At 37.6% G+C, this 15,162-nt stretch overlaps 2 protein-coding genes across 2 annotated transcripts in view; one reads left to right on the top strand and one right to left on the bottom strand.

Annotated features, from left to right (window-relative positions):
- The first annotated feature begins 2,252 nt into the window (after positions 1 to 2,252).
- LOC122089244 (serine/threonine-protein phosphatase PP2A-2 catalytic subunit-like) lies at positions 2,253 to 11,532 on the top strand. Its single transcript, XM_042658821.1, has 11 exons — positions 2,253 to 2,586; positions 4,616 to 4,672; positions 6,100 to 6,183; positions 6,499 to 6,570; positions 7,830 to 7,901; positions 8,221 to 8,261; positions 9,326 to 9,392; positions 10,167 to 10,358; positions 10,450 to 10,539; positions 10,634 to 10,741; positions 10,885 to 11,532. Exons 1-11 carry the CDS (start codon positions 2,494 to 2,496, stop codon positions 10,948 to 10,950), a joined length of 942 nt encoding a protein of 313 aa, XP_042514755.1. The 5' UTR covers positions 2,253 to 2,493; the 3' UTR covers positions 10,951 to 11,532.
- A 2,838-nt stretch (positions 11,533 to 14,370) lies between these two features.
- LOC122087891 (lipid phosphate phosphatase delta-like) overlaps positions 14,371 to 15,162 on the bottom strand; it is a 5,869-nt gene continuing 5,077 nt past the window's right edge. The window contains exon 8 of the mRNA XM_042657013.1: positions 14,371 to 14,949. Coding sequence (XP_042512947.1) covers positions 14,560 to 14,949 — 390 coding nt within the window. The 3' untranslated portion in view covers positions 14,371 to 14,559. The remainder of the gene's footprint in view (positions 14,950 to 15,162) is intronic.

The following is a 15,162-nucleotide window of genomic DNA, read 5'->3' as shown; positions in this document are numbered from 1 at the left end:
TCTCTTTTCTTCATCAGAATTCACATTTATCTAAAATAGCACACGTTTGGAAGAAAGCTCGCACCTTGCGCTTAAGCAAACTTCTTCTACTTCGCATTATCGTCGGAGAAATCGCACTTGGACTTGAATCATTTGGAATAGCTTCACTCTTCGATTAAGCCCTAACCGCACGAACTTGCTATTCTCTGCGTAACTTTCATCTAGGTGTCGCTTTAGTCTATATCACGAAGCCATCAAAAGCTTTCAAAGTGTTGACTCCTAAGTACAAGAAGAAGAAGATGGAGGGAAGTGACCTCACGTAAGACGAGTAAACAATCAAAACCATCTATTTCTATACAATCTAATCGAACTATCATAGGTTAAGATGTCCAAAATCATACTCAACCATCAGAGATTTATATTAGTTAAAGGCAATGCCTAAAAAATAGAAAGAGTTGATTGGTTATGGGAACCCCATTCATCTATTCATATAGAAGTTGCGATAAAACAGAGAGGGTGCTTGGGTTTAGAGAGAGAGAGAGAGAGAGAGAGAATGAATGCAAGGAATAGCTTTTGGCCATCACCATTAACTATTTCTCTAATCTTATTATGAAAAAAAAACTATTTATTTGTTGTAATCATTTTCTTCCCTTGTATCATCATTGTTAGTATTGGTAGTGGTTTTGTAATTCGAACCATTGAAGATCCAGACATGCTATTCGTTTGCTCACTTCCATTAGTAGCTTCCTAAAATTTTTATTGCTGCCATTTTCTATTATGATTTTGAAATTTTCCAACATCGTGTTGGTTCGTTTGCTTCCATCAACCGTCTAAAACGAAATTGAGGGATAAGTAAGTCATTGAGGCATGGTTTTAAGTATCGGTGCGTATCGTGCCGTATCGGCCGATAAGTATCCGTATCGGTAGGCATCGGCACGATACATACCGATACGTATCATGAAAATTTAAAAACCCTTATGTATCGATACGTATCCTACGATACACACCGATACTCACCGATACGTACCGATACTCTATGAAAAATTCAAAATTGAAGTGAAATGTACGTTTCGGTATGTATCGGTACGTATCGGTATGTATCGATACGTATCGGTATGTATCGGTCGATACATACCGATACGTACCGATACAGTCATAAAATGGCCAAAATGGGTAATTTTTTAGAAAAACATAATTTTTTGAGGTGTTTTTGTTCCAAAGTTGCTGCCAACCATTTTTCTCTCTAACTAAAGTGGAAATCAAAGTTGGGAACAAGGATTTTACATTTATGGGACAATTACAAACATTGGATTCTTAGTGCGATACTCTCAATTTACTGTTTATGCATAATACATGTTATATATAACTTTTTTTAACTATTTTTTTATGCAAATGTGTATAAAAAAGTGTTTCCTATCCATTTATGTGCGTATCTTTAGCGTATCTCAGCGTATCTCCGATACGATACGATACCCTTTGATACGTATCTTAATTTTGACCGACCGATACGACGACCGATACCGATACTTTAATCCTTGCATTGAGGGCATAGTGACGAAAGCTATGTATGAGAACAACAAGTTCGTGCAGTTAGGGTTGTGAATTAGGGCATTCAAGAAGGGGCATCGACGATGGGAGGAGCATGATGGGAGCAGATCCAGATCGCGATGAAGACAGGCAATGACGATGGAGCAAATCTTCGTAGGATTTCAATTAAAACACTGTTGATGGCAGAGAATTGCGAACGGCAAGCGATGACGATGAAGAAGGGGTTGTGGAGAGGAGCAACGACGATAGAGATGGTTACGCTATTTTGTCTTTTTAGGGATTAAAGGTTCATTCATATGGAAGGGTATTTTTGGAAGAAAATTACCTACTTGAGTGATGTTGTCATCACTTAATAGGGATATCTAACATAAAAGGGAAAGTTTGATAGAATCTTCAAACTAGAGGGGAGAGTGTTGATATATAAGAAAATAAGTGAGGGAACTTGATATTAAGCCATAGTTCAGGGAGGGGAGTGTAATTTCCTCTTTAATTGATATCGTAGGAGCTGAAGTTCGAACCCTTTTGTTGGAAAATTTTCTGTGATTGGTGGCCATTGTAGCTTCCAGGTGGCAAAATTACAAATCAGGTTATTTTCTTGTTTTGAGACAGGGGTAGGATGGTATTTTCATTTTTTCCCGTAGTCATGCTAGCATAATATAAATCACATTTTATAATTTCAAGAATATTTTGGGTGGCCATTTTTGTAAAATTTATAAAAAGGCAATCGCAGAAGCGGCAGGGTTTTCCTCTTTGGTTACAGCACCCCCGTTCGCTCGCTCGCGCGTGCGCTCTCACGCTCCCTCTACTCTTTGGGTCCGCTCATCTCTCTGCTGCCAGAGGGTTAGGGTTTTATCTGATCATTTCTCTCTGGTTTATGATTATTTTCATCTGGTTCGACTGTTGAGGAGAAGGGATCTCAATTTCCTTTGCTGAAGAAGGAACTTGAAGAAGAGGAAGAAGAAGAAGATGAGTGTGGATTCTGTCCCTTCGAACTCCCATGGCCACCTCGACGAGCAGATTTCTCAGCTTATGCAGTGCAAGCCTTTGTCCGAGCAAGAGGTTCTCTTATTGTCTTGAAATTTTCCTGCCATTTCCTTTTCGTATCCAATCTGTTTTTGGCCGGTGAAAAAAAAATCGACTTTTTTCCCGCCAAATGTTCGGCTTATTGTTCTTGATTCTTGTTTGAGCCGGTTTGAATCGTGTCTTTTTTGGCGGATCTCCGTGATTTAGGAGGATTTGCTTGTTTCTGTCCGGAAACATGATTTTTTTTTTGTTCATTTCGGTTTCATTTGTAAGTGATCTAGGATTTGGGTTCAGTTAGGGTTTTCTTTGGTGATCTGGGAGTGCAATTTGATGAGATCGTGGGGTACTTGCCCTAATTATGTTCTGTGATGAATCTAATTCTTCCTGTAGACCCTGGCTCCATCTGTAGTAGGATCCCTTTTCGAAGTTATATTGTGATCCCAAATTGAGTGTACTTATTGTGACGGATTGGGAATCTGGTGCTTTTTTTAAATTATTTTAATTATTCCAGAATTCGGTTATTTTAGGTTGCTCTCCCTCTTTAAATTGTCGTGGTACCATGGACAGTTATTAGTGGTTTATAGATGTATGGAGAAAGATGTACTTCTACATTTTTATTCTGCCCCTAAGTGGGGATCATTTCAAAGGATGCCTATGGATATCTATTTCGGTACGCACCAGTTACGAAGTCAGATCCTAGATCCTTTATCCATTATTCCTTCCCCCCCTTTTTTACCCTGTTGAGAATGTCTTGCCTCTGTCTATTGAATCAATTCATTGCTTAGAATATGGAGAGACTCATGGCTTTTGTTGAGAAATATTACTTTTGAATATCCCAACTCGAACTTTCTGCGGTCGTGCCAAACCATACCCATTTTCTTCCTATGGTCAGCCTGACAAAATTTATTTTACTGTTACTTAAAAAAAAAAAAATTATATATTTGGTTTGAAGTTCTGTGCTGTAAAAGCTGCTCCAATCATACTTTAAGAAGCATTTACTTCTCCTTCTCTTTAAGAGAAATAGAAAATAGTGTTCCTAATTCTTTGTTTTTCAAGAGCTTGTTTACCTTTGGAAATGTTCATACAGAGTCCCCTTGGGAAATTGAACCGTGTTGATTGATCTAATGTTTCTATGTGAAATTCTCAAATTTAGTTGACCTAGCTTTTAGAAGTATTGTTATATGTAATTTGAATTGATCAAACTTTGCCTTGTGAAGTTACTGTTTTTGAAGAGTTAAGTTGCATTGCTGTGAAAGAAAAGGTTTTGAAATTGTGAACTAAGATAAATGAAGAAATTTTGGGATTTGGGATTAGATTTGATGCGTTATGACTTGTGAACATGAATGATGAATCTATGCAAAATGTGGAAGTACCCATCAAAGAGAAGATAATTCATTAGCCATTAGGTTATTCATTGGGAAGAACTAGTCGAATCTTTTGCCTGGCATTTACACTTTACTTCGTCCTGTCCTACATCACTGGGGAATTTTGTTTCTAAAACTTCTTCCATCGAAGTGTTTGCGAGATTTCTTTGATAGTTCTTTGCATTATAGCAGGCACGGATTGACTTGACCTCTTTCAAGTGTAATCAGTGGTGGTAAATGGTGAACTTCCAAATCTGAGTACTTAAGTTTCCTCAAAATGTTGTATGTATCTTCTTTCTTTATTTGTTTTTCCTTCCCCTCCAATTTCCTTTTAACTTAACCTTAGTGAACTTTGAGAAGTCGAGTCTTAGAAGCATTTTTCTAGCTGGACTGTGCTCATATTTGTTAGGTATTCTCCATGATTAAACAACAACTTGATTTATTTTTTGAGAAATTGTTGAATATTTTTCTTTTGATAAAAAACAACAGAAATTTTATTTTGTTTAAATTTAAAATTATTTAGAATTTCTGTGATTGTTCGGTTTTTTCATAGTTGCATTGTTAGTAGGTTTACACTTGGAAGGTTTTGCATATTGAACTAAACTGATGTTTTTGATAGTTTGAATAGCTCTTTTTTTCCTCTTTCTACTGGCCTCATTCTAAGTGTAGATATTTCACCATTATTTGCTTTCCTGATACAGGTTCGGGCACTATGTGAGAAGGCCAAGGAGATCTTAATGGAGGAAAGCAATGTCCAGGTGCTGTCCTTTTCCCTGATACATTTAAAGCTGCCACTTTATTTTTTGTTAAATGCGTTATATATGTATATATAGCTTATTTATTAGTTATTATTGGATTTACTTGTTATGGGAAATGGGTTCCTTGACAGCCTGCCCAAAGGAAGGCTTCCTGTATGGATTTATATCTGCCACCTGGCAGATCATGGACAAGGGACAAATCTCGTGAACAGGTAGGGTGCATGGTACCCCATATATATGCCAAGTTTCGGCCAAAAGTCCAAAACTGAGCAGACCATGTAGAATAGTGAATCTTGGAAATCAATTAAAAAGCCTAGTTCTGAAAAATGGTTAAAAATACTTGGATGGCTGCAAATACATGGAAAACAGCAATGCATTGGGGAATAAGTGCTTTTGTTTGGCTGCGAAATTTGACGCGTCGTTGATTGAGATCATACCCTATCTATCCAATGGTTGGAACTGCCAAATAACTCTTCCATGTGACGTGACTAGGTGGGTTGTGTAGGAACACTCCTTTGGGTGGCTTAGTTTCTTCCACCTTTTATCTGCTGTGTATAGGTCTAGCTGAATTATGATAGTGCAAAGTTACATTATTTTTCAATGCCATCTGGGTGCATAGTCCGGTGCTACAATTTTGTTGCTGCAATATAAGAATGTTTGACATTCATTTTAGTTGAGTTGAAGCAATTAGGTTTGGTTCTTTCAACTGTAGTTAAAGCTTCCTACCAGTATTGGATGGTCAAGTTTTACACTCCATTCTTTATTGAACTGATCAACAATCTGTTGGTGTAGACTGTGGAGGCAGTGATATTGTTTCCAGGTCTTGCCTTTAATACTATCAACTTCAGGCTAACAAATTTGAAATAGAAATTCAATAGGTTTTGTCATGGGGATTAAATTTGTTGAAATATTTCTTTGGATGATGTCTTGGTGCCATCTTGAAGACTAAAGGAGCGTCAAGAAATGCTACCAGACCTACTTTGAAGTTTAGAAGGCAACTGGTTTTTCATCATCCAAGCTTTCAAAAGGCTATCCGACTATAAGTTTCTTGCTGTTGAGGGAATCATTTATGTTGTTCCCAAATGGGATCAATTTTTTTTTGAGTTGAGTAGTCCATTGAACAAATTAGTTCTTGATTTGAGTAAGCTCATGAGGAACTTAATTATTTTTCTTTTGTTTGTATTAATTTTTATCTTCCTCTTTATTTGGTGTGGTTTCCGTGCTTCCTAGTCTTCTCATAAATGTTGATTGAGTTTTCAAGTGCAAATGATCTTGGTTGTTGGCCTGCAAATTTCTCTCTCTCTCTCTCTCGCGCGCACACACACACACACACACACACACACACACACATGTAATCTGCATTCACAGAGGTGCCAAAATTGAATACTTTTTGATTTTTTTTTTTTTTTGGTCTTTCTACATTGCAGCCTGTAAAAAGCCCTGTGACAATCTGTGGTGATATTCATGGACAATTTCATGATCTTGCGGAACTTTTTCGAATTGGTGGGAAGGTAATTGTTTTGATTGCTGTGCCTTTTCATGTTTAAGCATAGGAGTGAGTTTAAGCAAGTACCCCTGCATCACCCCCCTTAAAAAAAAAAAAAAAAAAAGAGGAAGAAACGAAGAAGAATCGAGTCCCTGTTGAAGGTTGAATTTCTTGTCAGGAAGATGTTCAGTTTATTAGTGTAAATATAAATGTCTTGAGATTTTACTTTTTGCATGCCTGTGGGGGTACATATGTTGGTTTGTCTAATTTCTTTCTGATATTGGTTTCTTATTATTATATTCAGTTTTAATCTTATGGTTCCTTTGTTTTTGATTGTTAGTGTCCAGATACGAATTACTTATTTATGGGAGATTATGTGGACCGTGGATATTACTCAGTTGAAACTGTAACGGTAAGTTACAAGACGGAGGGATCATTGATATATTTTGCCATTGTGAAGATGATTAGTGTGGAAAGGGTAAACTAACAATGTTCCACTCAAATTATTGGGTCTGCTTCATCTCATATACATGCTCTTGGAAAGTATACAAGTTTATGAGCGAACCATTGCATGCTGCATGGGCACTTTTCTTTTTTTGGTACTAAAATAGCCTTCTTCACAGTGTTTTTTGATAGTGCGATGTCTTTACATTTTATAGTAATGGCCCTGTTGGAATAATAATGGGAACGTCGGTATCGGTAACATTGCAGTATTTGAAGTCATCCAAACACCCAAATTATAGGTTGTGATATATGTATAATTTTTTTTGGGAAAAAGACAAGAATGCTAGCGGGTTACATTGGAATTAGGTATGCTAGTGGTTTAGTGACTGTCAGATGAAAAATAAAAGATCTCAACCGTTTATAGCCTTTGTCCTACAAAACCTAATTAATTTCGTCGCTCCACAGTATTCTTTCATCTTCTTCTTCTTCTACCTTTCCCATTCCTTTCCGTCTCCGACTGCGCCTCCTTTCTAAAAAATACGCTGACTGCCTGTCTCTCCCTCTCCCAATATATATATATATATATATCCTGGAATCAGACTTTCGTGTAGTTTTAGTTACCCTGAAATGGAGGGGTTGGAACTATTTAGTTCTGTCCTAAATTTAGGCATAGAACTAAAAAAATATTTATCTCAAAAGCAGAAATTAATGCTCAATGGACACATATAATGACTTCGATTTGAACGGCATATTTTGATGGCTTCAATTTGTTGAAGAAGATACTTCAGAAGCTCAACTGCATGTTATTCGAAATTGTAGTCAAAAGTTCACATTGTTTAATTTTTTATTAAGATCCCGTTTTTGGCTAATGGATGGACTTGAAGGAGCTAGTGGGCGGGCTTGGGGCAGTGGCTGTTTGCCCTGGGGCAAAGGAGTGCCTTTTATTGCATTATATTTATGTTTGGTGATAGTCCTTCTCTTCTGTACTTATATCTGGTCAATGCCGTTCTGTTTCTGATTTGTGGAAGTTGCAAGAGAAAATATTCATGGTGTACATTTTTGATAAGATAGAGATTTATGTCCTGATAAAGTAGTGGTCTTATTCGTATAAGGTTAATTTATGTCCTGAAACTGCCTTAATCTTTTAAATGTGTGAATGCAATTCTCTTTGTTGGATTTGGTGGATGCTGTAATCTTTTGAAGATGCTGACTAATCATGTTATTCAGCTGCTGGTGGCACTGAAAGTACGATATCCTCAACGGATTACAATTCTCAGAGGAAACCATGAAAGTCGTCAGGTATTTTGTTACTATCCGATATTTCTAATATGTGGTATTTATATCTTATATTTTGGTTTTTGGGGATCATTATTCCTATTGTTGGGTTATAGTTGCTTAATTGAGTTACAAGTGGCCTGAACTGAGTTCTAATGTTATTGTATACCATTAATGAACATGCTTTTCGCCGAAGTGGTTGTTTATTGTACTTTGCAAGCATGATTCATGTGAAATAATATGACAACTTAATATGGTCCTTAAACCCCCACCCCCTTTTTTTGAGTTGAATAGTCTGAGTAATGCATGATTTGCTGAATTTTCTTTATCCACTACTTTGCAGATCACACAAGTTTATGGGTTTTATGACGAATGCCTGCGAAAGTGAGTTACCTATTCACATCTTTGATCTGAGGAGTTGGTGCAAGATTTAGTGTTCCTTTTTTTGTTAATGACAGCTTGAGCTTGACCTCTTCTCCATGTGTCGCTAACTGTTTTAGCCACTGAATCTTTTCTCCCTTATTGCTTGTGTTCTCTTCTGGGGAAATAGGTTATTTTGTCTAAAAACTAGATTTCACTGGGATCTATATTTGTGTTGAGAAGCGATTTGTTATTCACAGTTCGTTTTTCTGTCTTCTTCTTTTTAGGGTATTTAACTGCCTTCTTGTCAAGGAATTAAATCTTGGTTCTTTTGTGGGACTTGGCCAGCGCTTAAATCAAATACAAATTGGTACTAATTCTATTAAATTGATTTCATGTTCAGATGATGTTAAGTAGGTCAAGCACTTGCACAAAGTGGGCCTTAGTTGGGGTTTACTCATTTGTTAGTCGTGGGCTTGGTTTGGTAGTAGCTGATTTGTTGAGCTATCAAGTTTCTTGAGTCTGTGATTCTCTGCTTTTCATGTGCTTCTGTTATTGTCATAATATGTCAGGTCCCTGTGCTCTGTTATTCAACTTATTCATGTTATTAAGTCTATGATTCTCAGCACGTATGTGGTCTCCAAATTTTTTTTTCTTGTAGCATTGGCATGTGTTTTGGATTTACTCCTGATTAGTGTGTTGATGGTTGGCGTCAAGTCACTTGATCAGTGTAGTTCATTTCATTATCTGCCAATTCCGAACTTGTTATCATTGTAGATGATGCAATTGTGTGTGAATGATGGATCAATGTCTCTGTTAGTGCATTTGAGCATTTAATAATCTTCCTCAAGCCCAAGTCTGTATTGTATTCGAGTTTCATATGAATTTCCTTTTTTTTTTCTTTTAATTTTTTTTTTTTTAAATTTTAGAGTGCAATTTCTGATGTAATGACCTGATAATTGATTAGACATTTTAGGCTCTGTTTTACATTCTTTTCTGTGGCCATGCAATTTACTTTATGAATTTTTGGTTTTCCCTATCTGTTTCTAAATCCTTACTGATACTCTGCTCAAATGCTTTCTTTGCAGGTATGGTAATGCAAATGTATGGAAGATCTTCACGGACCTTTTTGACTATTTTCCACTGACAGCATTGGTTAGTAGGATCTACTCAACAATTACGTAGTTTTATATTTTTAGTAGGATTTTGGGGTCTACCTATTATGTGCTTCTGTTTCAGGCAATAGATTACTTTCTGTGTCTTTTCCTTTTACTTCTTGTTGCTTCTCTCTCCCCCCCTTTGTCAAAATATAAGCCGGGGAAAATGGTACTGTTCCTTATAATATAATTTTAGATTCAAGAAGGTAAGAAGATGACAAATAGTATAGAATATATGTAATATACTAGTGTGCAGGATCCTTTTATACTCCTAACTAGTGCATGATGTGGGCCTGTCCAGAGGGGTCCAATTAATTGTTCATGCAGTTATTGGGGTTGCTGAACGGCCTACTGGGTTTCTGTAATTGTAGCTTCTTGGGTATATTAAATAAGGATAATGTTTTTTGTCTGGGAGCATAGCATATGCTAGTGTCTCCATGTGTGTCTCTCTCTCATCCCCCATTGAATGACATATCTGCCTTTTATTGTGGGAGGAGAGAGATAGAACCAGGGAGTGGTTGTGTACGCTACCTTCCCGGACAGAAACTCAGTCTCATTAATCAATGTTGGATTTGTCATAGTAAAAGGCTGCACCAGTATTGTTATTATGTTGTCATCAAGTTTGACAGGCTGGATTAAGTTGGTTCTCCAAACTATATAGTGGGTGCATTGGAAGTACTTTGCTTGGTTTATATTGATCTCTACTTTCATGGCATTTGGTTTCTAAACATTGTATTTTTGTTGTGACTTTGTTTTTTGATACCGTCCAAAGGTTGAATCTGAAATATTTTGCCTGCATGGTGGACTCTCCCCTTCCATTGAGACTCTTGATAACATAAGGAATTTTGACCGTGTCCAAGAAGTTCCTCATGAAGGACCCATGTGTGATCTCTTATGGTCTGACCCGGATGACCGCTGTGGTTGGGGTATCTCTCCTCGTGGAGCAGGGTACACTTTTGGCCAAGTAAGTTGGCAGTTCCTGTTCATACTGCTGGTGTATTCTTGGTTTTTCTCCATCATGTGTGCAATATATTTTACTACTCGTGGTTTTACAGGATATATCTGAGCAATTCAACCATACCAACAACTTAAAGCTGATTGCTAGAGCTCATCAACTAGTTATGGAGGGATTCAATTGGGGACATGTATATTTGAAACCTAAATTTTTATGCGTCATTGGTTCTTCTTTTTGTTTAGAGAAAGAGTAGGTTCACAAATCTGACATCCCACTTGTAACAGGAGCAAAAGGTGGTTACAATATTTAGTGCACCTAATTATTGTTATCGTTGTGGGAACATGGCATCTATTTTGGAAGTGGATGACTGCAAAGGGCACACTTTCATCCAGGTCTCTCTCTCTCTCTACCCACTGCAATTGTGCACTATTGATCATAATAGTTTTGAACTAATCTAGTGCACGTTCTTCCTGTTGGTTTTACATGCATAACTGTACAAAAAAGCTCTGAAAATCTGATTTATTGATGGTTGCAGTTTGAGCCAGCTCCAAGGAGAGGAGAGCCAGATGTAACTCGCAGAACACCTGATTACTTCCTATGATGTAGCCGCCTTTGAATTGTTGCTGATTTTCCAGTAGGGTCTACTTGCTGGTTGGCAATGGAGTGGGTGCGGATATGGTGGATCCTTTTTCAGAGTTCAGATTTAAAATTTCTACCTGATACGCTTTTGGTCATGGGTGAGGGGAGGGGGCGGAAGCGTGTAAAATGAGAACGGGTATAGCTCCCTCTAATTTGTGTTCCAAACTGTGCTGGGTTTCTCAAAAGGGTGGCAGCAAATCTGGCGACACTGGCAGCATGTGTCATTTCCAGCAGAACATGTGGTATTTTTTCCTTTTCTTTGGGGGGTGGGGATTCTGTAGAGTTTAGTGGTGCTTTCTTCTTTTTGTTTTAATTTTTTTTAGATTTATAATCCTTCATTGGACGCTATTGATTTGGATGGCTGTTACTCTCTCCACTAGCTTTCCCTCTATAATCTAGAGTAAGGGGATGTTTTACACATGGTCATTAATCTCAGTGGTAACTTCTAATGCTCTATTTTGCTTGCCCTCAAGTCTATTTGGCAGAAAGCTTACTTGGCATCACTCAAGTATTTTCCCCAGACAATATTAATAATTTTTGCAAATTTGTCTCATGCTCTTTATTTTGGATTTTCTCATAGTTATGAGGGACGAGTGTGAATTGTGAGTTTGCAGGCGGTGAGCAATTTTTCTACGCTTTAGTATGTTGAAGAGTTTGGAAATGTGGAATACATGAACCACCTCATGGTTCTTTTGGCAAAGGTGCAACCTAGTGGATAAGGCTAGTGGATAAGGCTCTTGCTAATGTAGGGTTTGGGAGGGGTAAATGTATGCAACCTTAACCCTTGTTTTGTAAGAGGGGCTGTTTCGAAGTTTTGAAGCTATGGCCCATATGTTGCAATGGTACAATTTGACTGTTGCTCCAGAGGCCTTACGGCTCTTAGATTCATTTGGGCAATCTGACAAAATTTAAATCCGTCTGGGTGGACAATTTGAAGTGTTCCAATAGATATTTTGATGCATCTTTTTCAGCACTTTTTTTTTTTTTTGCGTGCGTGTATGATGTCTCGTGCACCTTTTCCAAAAGCAGTGGTTCTTTATTGGAGCTGGAATAAATGTGGCTAATTCCTCTTTCAGTTTGAGTTTTTTTTTGCGAAATTGGCTTGGATGCCCAAAGTGGCTAATGAGAATCATGTAATGGATTCTTTTCATCGTGCCATTATGTAGAACTTTTTGTATCACACCTTGTTGACTGGTGTTTTGCGGGCTATCGCAGAATTGATTAATAGTATATATATATATATATATATGTGTGTGTATATGTTCAGAACTAGTGAACACTTTTGTGAATTTGTTGACACATTTTTATTAGAGGTTTGTTAGTCCTTGCTAATGTCTTTGGTACACTGTGAATGGGTAGAAAAGGGAAGTTCGCATTAGTATGGCCGAATGTGAACCTAGTAAATTGGGGTAATATCAAATCAAATGGAGCTCTGGCATGGAAGGAGAATAGGGGAAAAAAAAATCATATGTAGCAGCTCCAAATTATGATTTACTGCTGGTCTGTTCTAAAGCTTCTACAAGCATTTGGTCCTTATCTCAGTCATATACTGGAAGTATTATTCTATTTTTTTGGTGAGGACTGGAAGTATTATTCGTTGCTGGCTTTGCAGAGTTCCACTAGCATTTGGTCTTAATCATATACTTGTACTTGAGAATCATTGTTTTCCGTGTCATTCCAGTGCATTCATTGCTGGTTTTTCTATAGAAAAATTCTTTGAATGCTCACAAGTAAATGGCAGAAGTTTTTTAGATGGGCATGTCTAGAGACTAGAGGACGTTTCTGATGGGCATCCTTAATTTTTTAACATGAAAAAATGATAAACATATTTCAATATTCTGATATTTCACAACAAATTTTCAACTCATAAGTCAGTCATGATGTGTCACATCATAGTGCCATATGCATAGGAATCAAAATCCTCTGTTTTTCTCATTCATGATTTTCCTTGTTTTGCTATCTGCAGAACACGACACATGGACAATAGAGGATCCAACGGTCAAGGTTGGGTGAGGATTATTATATCCGGTGCGTTGGTCTTAAAATTGTCCGCGTGTCGTGTTCTGCAGGTAGCAAAACAAGAAAAAACAGGAATGAGAAAAACAGAGGATTATTTTCCTATGCATGTATCCCTTGGGTTCGTTCTGATAGCAAATTGTCACAGGTTTGGGTCCGCACCTCAAAAGGTGAATTTAATAGGATAGTTGCCTTTCCCAATCTGCATGTCCACGTAGGATTGGGGGACGGGGAGGGGGCCGTGGGGGAGAACTTATGAGTTGGGGACCATGCAGTACATTTTTGTCACAGTTTCAGCTTCAACTGCAGTACCATGTGACCATCCATGGAATCCTTTTCAGTTTGCTCGTGTTCCACTTTTGGCTTTGCCAGCAAGCCAATTATCACACAATGTAAGATTCAAAAAAAAAAAAAAAAAAAATCACACGTAAGAATGCCGCTTTCAATAATTTATTATGAGTTGGCATGTGAAAAGAGGACTTCTGAATCTCTTTTATTTTTTTATTTTTTGGGTAAAACTTCTGAATCTCCTAGTTCAGCTAATACCCAAAGGGTGTTGGCCATTACTCCTTGTACTCCACGCTATTGATTTTATATATGTACTTGACATAATTCTCCAAGCGCCTTGAGTCGCTTGAGTCGCTTGAGTCGCCTAGATGCCATGACAACCATGATTTATGAGTCATCTTTACACCCATAATAATTGGACTTAACCCAATTAGACCCTAACACTATACTGCAATTTTGAACTAGTTGGACAAGCTTTTCAATAATCTCTATACATGATAACAGTTAATTCTTCAATGGAGTCCTCCAACATCATCACAAAATTTACTTTAAAATTTTTTTAAAGTAATTTCGATCAGTTATGAAGCATAGTTCTTATAGCCTTTAGTTCTTCTCCATCAAATGAACTGTTATACTCTTGACTAAACGAGCTAAATTAATTTTGAAATCGTTGTTTGAAGAAGATTAGTGTTCATTGAAGTCATTGGAGAGGCAAACACCTATTCAAATTCAAACATGTTGAGAACAGCATGAGTCTCCACCGAGGATTTACATCCTGACATAATATACCAGATTTACCCAGCCAGGTGCTGTTGAGACTTGAGCGATGAATTGGATGGCTGGTTCGAATCTGGTACTGATCCAATTCCAATACTTGAATCCTTTCTCTTTTCTTCTTGTTCTCAAGGATGGATTCCTTCTCCTGAATCATAAATTTCCTAATAAAAGAAAAACGGAAGAACTCACTACCCCCCAATCATCTTCCCCACCCCTCCTAGCCAAAAGCAAAAGATGATAAAACAATGTGATGGTATAATTCTATCCTAATGCATCCGAGCAGAAGCGGAAGAATAAGAAGTTCCAAAGCAAGATCATACCTCGTACTGATGAGCCAATTTGTAGGTCGAATGATGGCTTGAGTATATACATATATAATAGTACAATGACCTCTCCGGATTGACTAAGAATTCTGTGTGATAAACAAAATCAATATTGCAACCCTCAGTAAGCGGAGGTGCAGTTAAGTCAATACTCAGGCATTTGTTCGTTACATCCGTAGGTGAGCAAATAGAGATGGGACGAGATCAACTACCGACCATGCAAGACCTGCATACTGGAGGAACCTTATGCCCGTGTCAACATCAAAAGAATCCTGAGGAAAGTAGAACATCTTCTGGCTTCCGTTAGATTTCGTACCACTTACAGAACTATTTAGTTGAGGGATGTAGCTGGATGATTTTATTGGGATTCCTAAAGTGTTTGCCACCACAGGAAGTATCCATTTAGCTAGTGCCTTGCTGCAGAACTTCACAATAATTATTGTAGGAATGCCCACAAGCACCCTTCCTACAAAAACTGGGAACGAAAGTTGTGGGCTAAAGATGTGTGGCACGTCTTCGTGGTGAAACTGAAGGTAAGTTTGCTGGACTCCCGTGACCTGGACATCATCAAAATTCAAAAGTGATTTCTTTTTGCAGGAAGCAACAGAAAGAAGCTAACAAAGCATGTATTGACACAAATAGATGAGATCTCAACCATGAAGCACAGGTATTTCCTTTTCATTCTTAGGAAGAACTATAAAAAAAGAACAAGGAAAAAGTTTCTTTTTTGGTGGTGGTGGTTGTTTTTTTTTTGTGGGGGGGGGGGGGGG

The sequence above is a fragment of the Macadamia integrifolia genome, chromosome 9, assembly GCF_013358625.1.
Source record: "Macadamia integrifolia cultivar HAES 741 chromosome 9, SCU_Mint_v3, whole genome shotgun sequence".
NCBI classification, from domain to species: domain Eukaryota; kingdom Viridiplantae; phylum Streptophyta; class Magnoliopsida; order Proteales; family Proteaceae; genus Macadamia; species Macadamia integrifolia.
Note: the sequence above shows the minus strand (reverse complement) of the source record. Positions and strands in the feature narration are given on the sequence as shown.

Bases quoted from the DNA above. Each gene is read 5' to 3' on its own strand.
- LOC122089244 (XM_042658821.1), top strand. From the start codon at position 2,494: ATGAGTGTGGATTCTGTCCCTTCGAACTCCCATGGCCACCTCGACGAG. The intron at 8,262-9,325 runs GTGAGTTACCTA...CTTTCTTTGCAG, and splicing joins TATGACGAATGCCTGCGAAA to GTATGGTAATGCAAATGTAT. The intron at 9,393-10,166 runs GTTAGTAGGATC...TACCGTCCAAAG, and splicing joins ATTTTCCACTGACAGCATTG to GTTGAATCTGAAATATTTTG.